Source organism: Piliocolobus tephrosceles, chromosome 3 (assembly GCF_002776525.5).
Source record: "Piliocolobus tephrosceles isolate RC106 chromosome 3, ASM277652v3, whole genome shotgun sequence".
Lineage (NCBI taxonomy): Eukaryota > Metazoa > Chordata > Mammalia > Primates > Cercopithecidae > Piliocolobus > Piliocolobus tephrosceles.
In genome coordinates, this window is record NC_045436.1 from 113,166,262 (window position 1) to 113,181,744 (window position 15,483).

A 15,483-nucleotide genomic window follows, 5' to 3' on the forward strand; every position below is an offset into this window, starting at 1 on the left:
CAAAAACACAAAGATTAGCCAGGTGTGGTCGTGGGCACCTATAATCCCAGTTACTTGGGAGGCTGAGGCATAAGAATCGCCAGAACCCAAGAGGTAGAGGTTGCAGTGAGCCAAGATGGTGCCACTGCTCTCCAGCCTGGGTGACAGAGCAAAACTCTGTCTCAAAAACAAACAAAAAAACATGTGTATCCCAAATCTATTTGTGTCCAGTATGCTTATCACTGCATTTATGTTATTTAATTAAATATTATATTGACTGGGGAATCAAGAATGTGTTACAAAAGGGAGATGCTTTCGTTAAGCTTAATGCTTTGAGAGGGGTCAATGAAGGTAGTATTACAGGTATGGTTTAAGAAAAAAAGATGGGTGGAAACTCCAAGCAGTAGACCTATACTCAGAAAAAAGGCTTAGGTCAGGCATGGTGGTACATACCTGAAGTCCTAGCTGTTCAGGAGGCTGAGGCAGTAGGATCATTTGAGTCCAGAATTCAAGGCTGCAGTGAGTTGTGACCTCTTCACTGCCCTCCAGCCATAACATTTCGTGGGGCACAAAGGATGAAACCCCAAAACTATGGTGCTTTGGTATGCTGGGCACTTTTGAATTAAAGGAAATTGGAAAGCTGTAGAAGCTGCCTCAAAATCAAGGATTTTCTGACTTTCACTGTTTCTACCCCTCAAGCATAGGGAGGGACTCTCTCTGTAATTTCCTTATAGACACCTGTTGTCTGCATCGTTGCTGGATAAATCACATCCATTGAAGAAATAAGCACTATTTAGAGTGGTACCTAGGACTCCTTTCCCTCTTCCTTGGGAACTTAGTTACATTTGCTTCATTAGAATTATTCTAAAGATGAGAAACTTTAAGAAGGTAATTCCTAGAATGTTTCATCAGGTGACAGCAATGATCAAAGGGTTAACAATACTCACGGTCGCAGGCAGACTTGGGTAGAATGTTTTTTAAAAAGCTTTGTGGGTTCTTTCATTCCTTTCCTGGTGTCCTGACAATAAGCCCATGTGTCCTCCAGCTTCCGGTCAGGATCTAGCACTTCCAGCACCTTTAATAACAGCTACAAACAGAAAATAGTCTTAGAGGAAAAGAAAAATGTGCTGAAGAAGGGAGTCCCCATTCTACAACAAAACAGACACACTTGCCCTTCACTTTTCCTTTTCAATCTATCAGTGCTGTTCACCAACTTCCATGCCAAGTATTATGCTGGGTGCTACGGATAGATTTGGACCATATCCCAAAAGACATAACCCCAAATGTTAAAATCCTGAAAGATCATAATCCCTTAAGTCTAAAATCCTCAAAATCGCAATCCCAAAACTTAAAATCCCAAAACTATAATTCTGAAAAAAAAATTGTAAAAAAAATTATTTTAAAGGCACTTAAAATTTTTAAATGGAGATTTATTTGAGAAATGTAAAACTGAGAGAACACTTCATCAGCCATTTTACACAATGAATTGGGCAAAAACAATATACATATTCTTGCAAGCACAAACAGTCAGGTATACTAGCAAAAGTCACACGGGTATAATATGAGCAGGGAAACCATATTCATAAAGAAATAGCTCCAAAAGTGGTAGGTATAAATGCATATCACTATGTTTGGCAATTGTGTGCACTCTGCTTTATAATTTCAGTCATCTGAAATACAGCAATGTACAACCTAAACCTTTTGACAAAATCAATCAAAACCCATGATGGGGCCAGGCACAGTAGCTAAGGCATATAATCTCAGTGCTCTGGGAAGCTGACGCAGGAAGATGGCATGAGGCCAGGAGCTTGAGTCCAGCCTGGGCAACACAGCAAGACTCCTGTCTCTATTTAAAAAAATTTAAATTAGCCAGGCATGATGGTGCACTCCTGTAGTCCTAGATACTTGGAGGCTAAGGTAAGAGGATCCCTTGGACTCAGGAGTTTGAGGTAAGAGTGAACTATAATTGCACCACTGCACTCCAGCTTGGGCGACAGAATGAGAACCTGTCTCAAAAAAACAAGCAAAAAACAACCATTATGGGACACCACTCTATGTGCAGTTACCCAAAGAACCAAGATATCAAGAAATATTATCTTTCACAAATACAGATGAACAAAAAGGACATCTCTTCATTCATTGATGAAGTTTCAATGTTGTTATGTAAATCCACAATGCTTACACACAAAGTCAGTGTTGTGACAATGCATTTTCATGAAGTCAAATTTGCAAAAAATGCGTGAAATGACTTAGAACTCTATAAAAGTCTTTACACCATGTATATCTCCAGCATTAAAACTGATGCAAAGATGAAACACATAACATAGTGAATTGTAAAAAATAACATAATTTAAAATAGTGTGGGGGGCACTAAAAAAAAGCTAAGAAGAAAATTCAACATGTTAAAAAAATGTATAAGAGAGATAGATTATGGGCAATTACACAGAGGTAGTCCATAAGAACTGGCAGGCATTTATGATCGCTAACTATATTTTGAAGTCTTGCATCATAGTAAATACTTGCTTTTTTTCTTTTAGGGCTCTCCTTGGAGAATACGTTCATATTCATTTTCTACATGCACTGCCCTTATTAAAATTATTCTGTGATTCAATATATACTCATATGAGAATTCCCTATTACATTTTCCCCTTTTCTGTGCCATACTTCTATGTTGTTCTGGGTATAGGGAAATCCATTCCACAGGTGCTCATATACAGACACCAAAGTTGGCAGAAACAATACTGGTGATTCAATAGCAATAACATCTTCTTATCTTACGTATCCTATAATTATTTTTGAACTAGTCAGTAATATCACTGATCTCTTCAGGCAGATGCAGCTTTATTAAACGCTCCTGGAATTTCAGCAGCTGTAAGGAATGCTAACGCAAACAAATGACACTTTTTTCATGTTTATTTTTTTCCTTAAAAAAAATCTTTTTATTTTATCTTTTAATTTTTTATTATAGATTCAGGGGGTACATGTGCAGGTATGTTACATGAGTATGTTGTGTAATACTGGGGTTTGGATTTCTAGTGAACCCGTCACCCAAATAGTGAACATAGTCCCCCACAGGTAGTTTTTTAATCCTCAACACCTTCCCAATCCCCCTTTTTGGAGGCCCCAGTGTCTATTTTCTCCATCTTTATGACCATGTATACCCACTGTTAAGCTCCCATTTATAAGTGAGAACACATGGTATTTGATTTTCTGATTCTGAGTTATTTCACTTCGGATAATGGCCTCCAGTTCCATCCATGTTGCTACAATAGACATGGTTTCATTCTTTTAATGGCTGCATAGTATTTCGTGGTGTATACATACCACATTATCTTTACCCAATCCATCACTGATGGACACTTAGGTTGATTTCATGACTTTGCTAATGTAATAGTGTTGTGATAAACGTATGAGTGAAGGTGTCTTTTTGATAAAACAATTTCTTTTCCTTTGGGTAGATACCCAGTAGTGGAAATGCTGGGTTGAATGGTAGTTCTATTTTTAGTTCCTTGAGAAATCTCCATCTTGTTTTCCACAGAGGTTGAGCTACCTTACATTCCCATCAACAGTGTATAAGCATCCTCTTTTCTCTGCATCCTTGCCAGAAATATCTGTTATTTTATTTCAATGATAGCTATTCTGACTGATATGAGATGGTATCTCACCGTGGTTTTAATCGGCTTTTCTCTGATGATTAGTGATGTTGAGCATTTCTTCATATGTTTGTTGGCTGCTTGTATGTCTTCTTTTGAGAAGTGGTTGTTCATGTCCTTTGTGTGTGTGTGTGTGTGTGTGTGTGTATATACATTTATTTATTTATTTATTTATTTATTTATTTATTTTTGAGACAGGGTCTCACACTCTGTCACCCAGGCTGAAGTGCAATGGTGCAATCACTATAGCCTTAACCTCCTGGGGAGACTTTCCAGCTTTGCCTATTTTTTAATGGAATTGTTTTTTCTTGTTGAATTGTTTAAGTTCCTTATAAATTCTAGACATTAGTCCTTTGTCACATGTATAGTTTGCAAATATTTTCTCCCATTCTGCAGGCTGTCTGTTTATTGTGTTGATAGTTTCTTTTGCAGTGCAAAGTTATTTAGCTTAATTTTCATTTGTCTATTTTTGTTTTTGTTGCCTTTGTTTTTGAGGTCTTAGTCGTAAATTCTTTGCCTCAGTCAATGTCTGGAAGAGTTTTTTGTAGGTTTTCTTCTAGAATTTGTATAGCTTCAGGTCTTACATTTAAGTCTTTAGTCCATCTTGAGTTAATTTTTGTATATGGTGAGACATGGGGACAGAGTTTCACTCTTCTGCATATAGCTAGCCAGTTTTCCCAGCACCATTTATTGAATAGGGTGTCCTTTTTCCATTGTTTTTGTCAAGTTTGTCAAAGATCAGCTGGTTGTAGGTGTGTGGCTTTACTTCTGGGTTCTCTATTCTGTTCCATTAATCTATGGGCGTGTTTTTGTACCCATACTATGCTGTTTTGATTACTGTAGCCTTGCAGTATAGTTTGAAGTTGGGTAACATGATGACCCTAGCTTTGTTCTTTTTGCTTAGGATTACTTTGGCTAATCAGACACTTTTTTGATTCTGTATGAATTTTAGAATTGTTTTTTGTAATTATTTGAAAAATTATGTTGGTAATTTTATAGGAATGGCACTGAATCTGTAGATTGCTTTGGATAGTATGGTCATTTTAACACATTGATTCTTCCTTTACATGAACATGGAATGTTTTTCTATTTGTTAGCATCATTTATGATTTCTTTCATCAGTGTTTTGTAGTTCCCCTTGTGGAAGTCTTTCACTTCCTTCATTAAATGTATTCCTAGGTATTTTAGTTTTTTGTGGCAATTGTAAATGATATTGAGTTCTTGGTTCTCAGCTTCAGTATTGATAATGTATAGAGACGCAACTGATTTTTGAACATTAATTTTGTATCCTGAAACTTTACTGAAGTCGTTTATCAGGTCTAGAAGTCTTTTGGATGAATCTTTAAGGTTTTCTGGGTGTAGGATCATGAAATGATTCATTTTTAAACTCAAGTTTCTGCCACTGCCTAATCACATGGCCAATCCATTCATCTGAATTTCTGCCACATGTGTTGGACTACATGAAAAAAGAAAAAAACTTTATTGAGAACTCTTTCAGGTTCACTTTAGAAGCTTTGATTACACTTAATTCCAAACCTGTCATTTTGGTTTGGGAGTTCAAAGAAATCCATTTTCTTCTGCACAGTCCACCAAATCTCCAAATAAATGATTATAAAATACTTCATTTGTTTCCAGTCATTAATATATAAAGAAGCAGATAAGTTTTAGAATTTTCAGATCCAACAGGGGCATGAATTGTATATCATTGATTTTAAAAAGTGGGGACAGTCTTGAAAGTGCCATCCAATAGCCAAAGTGAAACATGCACTAGTTTTTCTATGTTAGATTTAGTGTTAAATATAAGAAGTCTATCTTTCTTGACAGTCAAATCTTTAACCAAGAATAGTTCACCATTTTAGGTGCTTATAACACTGGAGGAATCTCAATATCAGCAAATGTCTGGTTCAGAAGGTTGCTGAGCTTGTCAAATTCTTTTAATTCTCTGACAAAGGGTGTCACATGCTTGAAGGCAAGCATGGTGTTATATGTGAAGGGGCATAAATTATACACAATTGAATAATTTGGCAGAGGAGATCTCTTGTATTTTTCACCTGCATTTTCACTTACTCTATGATCTTTGAAGCACTGAAACACGGAGGGCAGATCCTCCTGACCTGTTCCACTCAGACTCACATACTAATCTCCTCTGGAGACATCCTCACAGACACATCCAAAATAACACTTTACCATGTTTCTGGGAATTCCTTAATCCAGTCAAACTGACATCTAAAATTAAGTCCACAAGTCCACCTCTTGTCAGGTTGGCACTCATACTCATCTCCTTAAACCATATTTAATTTCCAAATAAAGACAATAGCAAGGTAATAGGTCCACCTACCATGATGCAACTATCCAGCATACAACCAAAAACACACTAATCCCTTCCCCAGAATTTGGCTTTCAGGATGTCAACATTCAGGAATTTAATCTTTCAGGATCGTGGTTTGTGGGATTTTAGACTTAGGAGATCTCAACATTCATGATTATGAGGTTGGGGGACTATGTCTTTTGGGATTATAATCAGCACCACTTGGATAAACCTCCCATCACCTAGATACTGGGTATACAGCTTTTTACTAAAGTTCTACTTCCTCTAGAATGGAATATGTCTCTGGGCCTACCCCAGTCCCCAAACGCCCCACTAAGTGAAGCACCTCTAAAGGATTTCTGTGGTTTTTGACTGCCACTATCTACTTTCCCTCTCATGAATATCTGGATTTTTCCTTGGAGAACCACCTCTCTGCTCTCAACCCATATGGGAATTAGCCCGACCCCAACCTCACTCCTAACGCAGAACAATCAGAACCACAGTGACTGACTTTGGAATAGACACATGATTGAAGTTGGATCCATGAAAATTAGGCTCTTGAATTTTTCTGGGATCACGTAAAAAGGTGTGTTCTCTTTCTGCTGGGGTTGCTAAATGGGTAGGGCTTAAACCTGGATCTTCTGATGGCCACCTTAGCACCATAAGAGACCCTGCTTCAGCAGGAAGCCAACACACGTACTTGGGGAGGTCACATATGGAAATAAGCACCACAATCCCAAGCCATGCCCATGTGCCAGCTGAGATGTGGAAATAATCTCTTTGTCATGGACTCAGAAGCTCTGGCCTGCAGGGGCCAGTGAAGGAAAGCCCCAGAGAGAAATTAACTGATCAGCTATTCTAGCTGTCCTTTCTGTAGACTTCTTTGCCACTGATCATTTATTTATTCATTCATTCAAAATTATTTATTGCCATAGGACAGGTATTGGTGGTACACAGTGAAAGACACAAATAAAGTCCCTGCCCTTATAAGCTTTCATTGTAGGAGGAGCTCAGTGGTGGCAAGTGCTACAGTGAAAAGTAGAGCACGGTAAGGAGTAGAGTGTGAGGGTGGAAGGGAAGTGCTATTTTATACAGGCCTCTCCAATTAGGAGACATTTGAGCATCGACCTAAAGGGAGTGAAGGAGTAAGCCAAGCAGCCATCTGGAGCAAGTGTTCCAGGCACCAGAACAGAGAGCTGAATTGGACATGCTCATATTGTCCATGGAGCAGCCAGGGAGGCCAGAGTGGTAGGAGTGGCAGGAGCAGGGGTGATGTTGGAGGGGGAGCAGAACAGGGGTACTGTGGAGAGCAGAATGCCAAGGCCTTTCAGACCCCGACAAGAACTCTGGCTTTCTCTGAGAGAGAAGGGGACACTGGAGGGCTCTGAGCAGATTTGCCTTTCTGAACCATCGTCCTCTCTGTGTAGAATACAGGCTGCAGGGATGGGGATGGAGTTGCAGTCACTGCTAGCTCCCCGCCCAATATCCATTCTACCTTTTTTCTTTAAACCCAGTAGAACCTGGGTTCTGCTCAGGTTCAATGCCCAACTCTGAAACTCCATCTGCTAGACTCCCTAGCAACTAGGAGTAGTCAGATGAAAGAGATGTTTACCGGGAAAGCTATTATTTGCCTAATTAAGAGTCAGCCGGCATGCACCCTTTAACCTTTGTCCCTTCCCTCTTCTTCTCTGAAATACAGACTCGATGCCTGGAAGCATGGAAGCCACTTTGAGATACAAAGACAAGAGATGCATACTAAGGATACAGAGCTAAAGGTCAGGAGAGGCCTGGGACATTGGTGACATCACAGAGCTGCTGCTGTCCAGCCCTAGTCTGGACCATTAGGTGGATGGATTTTCCCCACGACCTTTCCGGTCTCATTCTTTCCACCTGTTAGTAAGTACCTAAGGGCACCTCCTAATACCAGGCTAAAGTGACAAAAATAAGACTAGAAAATTCCTTCTCACTGTTTCCTCCCCCCAAAAAGTCACAACGCAAAGTACAGTAGATGGGTAGAAATTATGGGGAAGAGAAGTCAGATGTTTCGGTTTGTGGCATCTTTGTAAGTTGAAGGGCTTCATAGGAAGCAAAGAGAGCAGTGTGCATGTTGCTGCTGGTTGTGTTTTCTGGGAGCAGAGGACAGAAGGCTGCTCTGAGGCCCACAAGAACTCGTGCCCTGGGGGAGACATTCATCGCTCCTCTTATAAATATATGTCACCCACTCATGGGGACTCAGTAGACATTTAGATAGAATTATTTGCAAGGCCCCAGTGAAGCCCCTCCCACAAACCCTAGGACACATCACCTCGACAGGCATAGCTTCTTCCAGATTCGGGTAGAGCGCCAAGGGATGTGGGGTCAGGTGGGCCTCCACGTCCTCTAGAAATGCCTTCCGAGCCTGCTGGGCTGGCGAGAGCTTGGAAAGCAGGTCTGCTTCCTTGGGCAGCTTGATCTGTCTCTTCTTTGGGGCCAATTGGGGAGCTCTGTGATAAATCTGGGGCAGAAAGCCCTCCACAGGGACCTGAGTCACCAGACCAGTGCAAGACGGGCAGCCCTTCCTGAAGTCATCCAGCCTCTTTCTTAGAAATACCAGCTGCCGGCTGTTCAGGGAAGTGGGGAACTTCAGCGCATTCTTGTGCTTTGTGAAACATCTGGAAGGTAGACAGATTCTCTTTGTACCTAGAATACAACATGCCTACTCATATTAACCACAGGACTTGGGTGGGAGAAGGAGGTAGTAAAAAGGCTGGTCTCCAGCTTTTGGGGTAGGGGGTAGGGGAAGAGGGATTCACTAGAGAAGCTGGAGTTAATCATATTCCTCGTTCATAGCATAGAATCACTGCTCTGTACACTGCTCTCTCCTGCTTTCTTGTCTATTTTATCCCCACATCGCAGTCTCACTGGTCTCCCTTGCAAAAGCAAAACTGTTCCAGTGGATTTGGAATATATCCTTTGTTTGTACACTTCCTTGAAATTCTGAAGCGTCCTTTTGTGTGCATGCACTCTTAATTTACGTAAATGGCACTATTCTGTTTCTTGTTTACCCAGCACTATATTTTAAAGACCCTTCCATGTCACTCTATATAAATCTAATTCATTATTCCAACTGCTGCCACCACACTTCTCTCCATTCACTTTGTGAAGGACACTCAAGTTGCTGCCTTTCCCAAGGACCCTCTCCCTTCACTAAAAGGGACAGAGTGCAGTGGGGTGGGAAGAACCTGGATCCCACTGACAACTCAGCCCCTAACTAGCTGAATGGCCTTGGCTCTTCATATAACCTCTGTGGGTTTCCCCTAAACTTAGGAGATCAAAGGTTGCAAAATGGCTGTCCATGGGCTACATCGGGCCAACAAACCTGTCATTTGGTCCTCCTTATGTTTTAATAAAAATCATAATAGCTCACATAAATTGAGAATTTTCAATGTGACAGACACTGTTCTAAGTGCTTTACACATACCTGCATATTTAAATCTCATAACAACCCTATGAATTAGGCATGAGTATTATTCCCATTTACAGATAAGAAAATTGAGCACAAAGAAGTTAAAAAGCAAAACAAACACTTGTCGAAGGTCACACAGCTAATAAATGGTAGAGCTGGGAGTTTAACCCAGATAGTGCAGCTCCAGAAAAAGGTGCTTAATCACTCTACTAGAGTTTCTGATAAACAAAAATGTTCACATAAATAATCAGGAAAAACAGCTGCTCTTGAAAAGCCAGATTTTTCAAGATCTGTGAACAGTAGGTCCACTTTTCCAAGGAGCCACAATTAGTATATTGGTTGCCCACTTGAGACAAACCACCTGCTCTCTCATTCACAACCTCCACCTCTCCCTACGGCCATATATATAGCTGCTTCACTCAGCCTCCTTATCCACCAGCCCCCTGCTAGCATTGAGTAGTTAGGGCACAGAGATGAGATAGAAGAGACAGATGGGCAAACAGGAAGGAAAATAGAACCAGCTCCCGAATAACCTAACACAACCAGCGAACACCAAAGTCACAACTTGGAATCTGAGCATCTCATTATCCCCACATACTGCAATGCCTTAGTCAGATATTTCTAGAATCTCAGTGTCCTTCCCTGAAGCCTCTTCCACCTTCAGACCCCTTTCATCTATAATGTCTTTATACACCAAATCTAATCCTTGCTACACCCATTGCTACAAAGTGTTTTTAAGAGATTCCAGCCTGATCCCAATTCTTTTCTAGTGAGTCCTAGAAACTTCTTACTTGCTGCATAGATGTGTATGTGTTGTTTTAAGGGCTTAACCCAACTCTACTGTGAAAATCTAGATGAAAGGACACAAAAAGATGAACTTAACAAAAAGTTACTCTCTGCATTTAACAAATCACTCTTAAATAACTAAATGGCAGAAAGATGTTGAAATTACATCTAATCATAAGATTGATGACCCATTCAGCATTACCTATTAGTAAGTAACTCTCCATATTAAATGTCTTTACAAGGTTCATTTTATGCATATTTACAGCTAACTCATGCACCCAAGCACTTCACAAAATCAAATTTGAGAACAAATATTTTTGTTGAAGTACAGCCATACAACTCAAAATGGGGAATGTATGTGGCAGTGAGCTGAAACCTCATAGAATGTTAGAACTGCAGAGATCCTGAGAGAAATCCAGTCTACTTTCTTCACTCGTCTTTTTCTGTTTTTTTTTTTTTTTTTTTCAAGATAGGGTCTCACTCTGTTGCTCAGGCTAGCATGCAGTGGCAATTATAACTCAATAGCTCACTGCAGCCTCAAATTCCTGGGCTCAAGGGATCCTCCAATCTCAGTCCCCCAAATAGTTGGGACTACAGGTGTGTGCCACCATGCCTAGCTAAATTTTTAAATTGTTTTTGTAGAGAGAGGAGACAGGGTCTTGCTATGGTGCCCAGGCTGGTCTCAAACTTCGGGCTCAAGCGATCCTCCTGCCTCCACTTCCCAAAGTGTTGGGATTACAGGCATGAGCCACTTTCCTCATTTCTTTCCTTTTTTTTTTTTTTTTTTTTTGAGATGGGTTTCCACTGTTGCCCAGGCTGGAGTGCAATGGTGTGATCTTGGCTCACTGCAACCTCTGCCTCTCAGACTCAAGTGATCCTCCCACCTCAGCCTCTTGAGTAGCTGGGACTACCGGCATGTGCCACCATGCCTGGTTACTACTTTCCTCTTTTCAGTAAGGAAACTAAGTTCCAAGAGGAGAGTGAGGCAACAAGTATAGAGGGAGGGCTTTCCTCTCCCCCACATGGCCTCTCATAGTTGATAAGCTTACCACTCTGCATTATGTTAGGTTCAGGAAAAATCTTGCTTGGCCCATAAAATAAAATTGAGAACAATTTTTCTAAATATTTACTGTTTTCACAGATGCTAGTACACGATATGTGGATATTTCCCTCTTTAAGAATTGCAAAAGGATACTGGACATGTATCCTAAAGAAATGAAAAAGTATGTTCTTAGAAAATTCTGTATACAAATGTCGATAGCAGCTTTCTACATAATAGCCCAAAAACTTAATGTCCAAACAAACCTGAATATCCTTCAACAAGTGAACGGATAAACAAACTGTGGTACATCCACACCAAGGAACACTACCCAGCAACGAAAATGAACTATTGATACACACAACTTGAATGGATCTCAGGGGCTTTATGATGAGTGAAAAAGAGCTAGTCTCAAATAGTTACATACTGTATTATTCTATTTATCTAACATTCTCAAAAGAACTAACTTACAGAAATGGAGAGCAGTTCAGTGATCGCCAAGGCTGGGGTGGGAAAGGAAGTGACAGTAAAGGGGTAGTACTAAGCATTCCTTTGTGGGGATGGAACAGTTTGTATCTTGATGTATACATATGACCAAATGTTACAGAACTGTATACACACACACCTGAGTGCAAGAGCTGATAAAATCCAAGTAAGGTCTATAGTTCAATTAGCATATTCTGCCAATGACGTTTCCTAGTTTGGCAATGTGCTATCATTATGTAAAATGGTACCACTGTACGCAGCTAGGGGAAGGGTACATGGGAACTCTGTACTATTTCTGCAACTTCTTGTGAGTCTACAGTTACTTCAAAACAAAGTTTTTAAATGGGGGGAGAAGCTTCCCAAAGAAGCTCTTATGAATAACTGCTAGAAACAACTATGAATAATTGCTAACAAGTACACAATACATTCTATGTGCCAGTGGCAAGTTTACATGTGCTATCTCCATTAATCCTCACAACAATCTTAGAAAGCTGATTCCTAAGTTATTGCCCCATTTTATAGTTAGGAAAGTGAGCCCAGAAGGAGCAACCAACTTGCCTAAGTTGCCTAAGTCTCCAAACAAGAAGAGGTGGCGGGCGCCTGTAGTCCCAGCTCCTCGGGAGGCTGAGGCAGGAGAATGGCCTAAACCCGGGAGGTGGAGCTTGCAGTGAGCTGAGATCCGGCCACTGCACTCCAGCCTGGGCGACAGAGCGAGACTCTGTCTCAAAAAAAAAAAAAAAGAGAGAACCAGCCTTCAACTCAAGCCTTTCTGATTCTAGACTTTGGAATCTTCACCACCACATCATGCTGTCTCCAAGAGAGACGAATTCCATTCTCAAAAGATTCTCAAGGAGTGGGCAAAGGCAAAAACATTCTTGTTCCTGCTGTGAGGCTACCACCACCGTACAAAGTGTTAGCAGACCTCCCTAGTACCCCCTGCGCTCCCTCAACCCTGGGCTCCGCTTGGTCACAGCCGCCATCTGGATGCCAAAGGCTCCAGGGGCAACAGATGCCTAACACCGGATACAGGACTCCAGGTGCCCCGGGGCATCTGACGAACAGTTGGTTGGCTAGGCCGGAGAAGGCTGGGTGGTTAGCAGGAGGGCTCAGAGTCCTGGGCTAAACCAGCCTCCGCAGCGGACCCTGCGGCCATCACTTTCCCATCAGAAATGGTGATATTAGTCTACATCCCTGGGAATGCCAGAGGCGGGGGTTGCGAGGATGACAGGAGGAAAAATCCTTTGCGAAGAGCAGCACCGAGCGCTGGTTATCTCAGCATATTATGTTGTATGTACAGGAAGCATTGAGGAGGGAAGGCAGGCAGGACCTCTCCCCGCGCCCCCGCCCCAGCAAGCGCGGGTCTGCAGGCGCCCCCGCGCGGCCCGCGTGGGATGCGCCCTCGGCCCCGGAACTGAGCGTTTACCCGGACCTGCAGTTCACGCCCTCGCGCACCGGGGCCAACGTCCCCGGCTGGAGCCGCCGCCTGCGGTCCCCCATGGTGGCCTTAGCTCCGGCCACCGTCCGGGCTTGGGCGGTGTGTATGTCCTGCCGCTACCCCGTCGCTAGGACACCTCACAGCCACCGGCTGCCCGTATTTGCCCCGGGCGCCTGGCAACTCTGACGCCCCGCTGAGCGGTCCAACCCCTTCTCCGACGCCTGGGGACGTGGACCTGGCCAGGGGAAGGGAGAGGGAACCGGTCCTTGGTGTAATCACATTTTACTCTGCTGGGAAGGCGTATTCATCTTCCCACGGAAACGCGCCATAGACTGAATCAGGCCTTTGCTCATCATCGTTTCAAAAAAAGTTTACTGAAGGAAAGAAAGGAAGAAAGCAGGAGGAGCGATAAAGAGATAGCAAGAGAAAGAGGGTGGAAAGGGAGGGAAAGGAATAGATTTCTAAAGGTTGGGAAAGCCTTTTAGCAGGGAGATGTTTTCCTGGAGGTCTTGGAACTCTTGGTCTCACAGCTTTTGTAAACGGAGGGCTGCACACCTGTCTCTAGTCCCCAGCTGATTTCCAGAGGCCCTTCCAGCTCGTGTTGATTCTTGTGTCTCCACTCATTTCTAGCAGACAAGTACCATCCAGCTGACCCTGGTAGGCACGTGGCCACATAGTACGGATTGCATGAGGGTGTGTTTCGGTTTTACTAAATTCTCATACTACTTCTGAGTGTTTCTGATTTAAATATAAGCATTGGTTCTGCTACTTAATAATTTTGCACTCCTGGGGGCAGGCTACTTACATTTTTAATTACCTAGCCTGAAAATGGGGAAATAATAGTATCTACCTATAGGATTATTGGGGATATTCGATGAATATAAAGAAATTAACACAGTGCCAGCATTTAAGAATCCCTCAAGAATTATTATTATGCATAGTACTATTATCTCAGCTGTGAACTGGGGGTGCTAATATTTGTCCTGCCTACTTCACGGAGCTGTTGTGAGTTAGTTAATGGAGAAAGTTATGTAGGTAATCATTATAAGTAGCCCAATTGTTATTTTTATTATCTTTGATATTAGTCCGATTGCTAATGCAAACTTTTTATTACTTTGAGGAGGTAGGATTTCTGTAGAAATTCTGTGAGAACTGGACCAAAGGTATGGTTATCTAGGCTGAATGGAGTCCTGCAGGAATGATTTGTAACAATTTGTCTGAACAATGTTTGATTAAACTAAAAAGCTTCTGCACACCAAAAGAAATAATCAGCAGAGTAAACGGCCCACAGAGTGGGAAAAATCTTTGCAGTCTATATGTCCAACAAAGGACTAATACTCAGAATCTACAAGGAACTCAAACAAGCCAGCAAGAGAAAAACAAGCAATCCCATCAACAAGTGGGCTAAGGACATGAATAGACAATTCTCAAAAGAAGATATAAAAATGGCCAACAAACATATGAAAAAAGACTAGACATCACTAATTATAAGGGAAATGCAAATCAAAACAATGTAATATCACCTTACTCCAGCAAAACTGGCCATAATCAAAAAATAAAAAAACAACAGATGTCAGTGTGGATGTGGTGAAAAGAGAACACTTTTACACTGCTGGTAGGAACGTAAACTAGTACAACCACTATGGAAAACAGTGTGGAGATTCCTTAAAGAACTAAGAGTGGATCTACCATTTGATTCAGCAGTCCCACTACTGGGTATCTACCTAGAGGAAGAGAAGTCATTATACAAAAAAGATACTTGCACACACATGTTTATAGCAGCACAATTTGCAGTTGCAAAAATATGGAACCAGCCCAAATGCCCATCAATAATGAGTTCATAAAGAAATTGTGGTATGTGTATATATATGATGGTATATATAACAGCCATAAAAAGGAATGAAATAATGGTATTGGTAGCAACCTGGATGGAACTGGAGACCATTATTCTAACTGAAGTAACTAAGGAATGGAAAACCAAGCATTGTACATTCTTACTCATAAGTAGGAGCTAAGCTATGAGAATGCAAAGGCATAAGAATGAGAAAATGGACTTTGGGAACTTGCGGGGAAGGATAGGACAGGGATGAGAGATAAAAGACTATGCATTGGGTACAGTGTATGCTGCTCAGGTGATGGTGCACCAAAATCTCAGAAATTGCCACTGAAGAAATTATTCATGTAACCAAAAAAAAAAAAAAAAAAAAAAAACAAATAAAGGATGCCCAGAAATATTCTGAAGGAGGCATTTTACCAGAATCTCCAAAGGTTGTGACAAAAAGAGGAAAAAACTGACTACAATTTATGTATCAGCAAGCAAGAGGTAGAGTTTCCTAAGATGGCTTTCTATAT

General features: G+C 41.5%; 1 protein-coding gene across 1 annotated transcript in view; it reads right to left on the reverse strand.

The window, feature by feature from the left end:
• The window catches only part of FAM47E (family with sequence similarity 47 member E), a 31,599-nt gene extending 18,406 nt beyond the window's left edge, over positions 1 to 13,193 (reverse strand). Inside the window, exons 1-3 of the mRNA XM_023222570.1 lie at positions 13,120 to 13,193; positions 8,246 to 8,591; positions 927 to 1,066 (exon numbers count right to left, since the gene is read on the reverse strand). Coding sequence (XP_023078338.1) covers positions 927 to 1,066; positions 8,246 to 8,591; positions 13,120 to 13,193 — 560 coding nt within the window. The remainder of the gene's footprint in view (positions 1 to 926; positions 1,067 to 8,245; positions 8,592 to 13,119) is intronic.
• Positions 13,194 to 15,483: the final 2,290 nt, after the last annotated feature.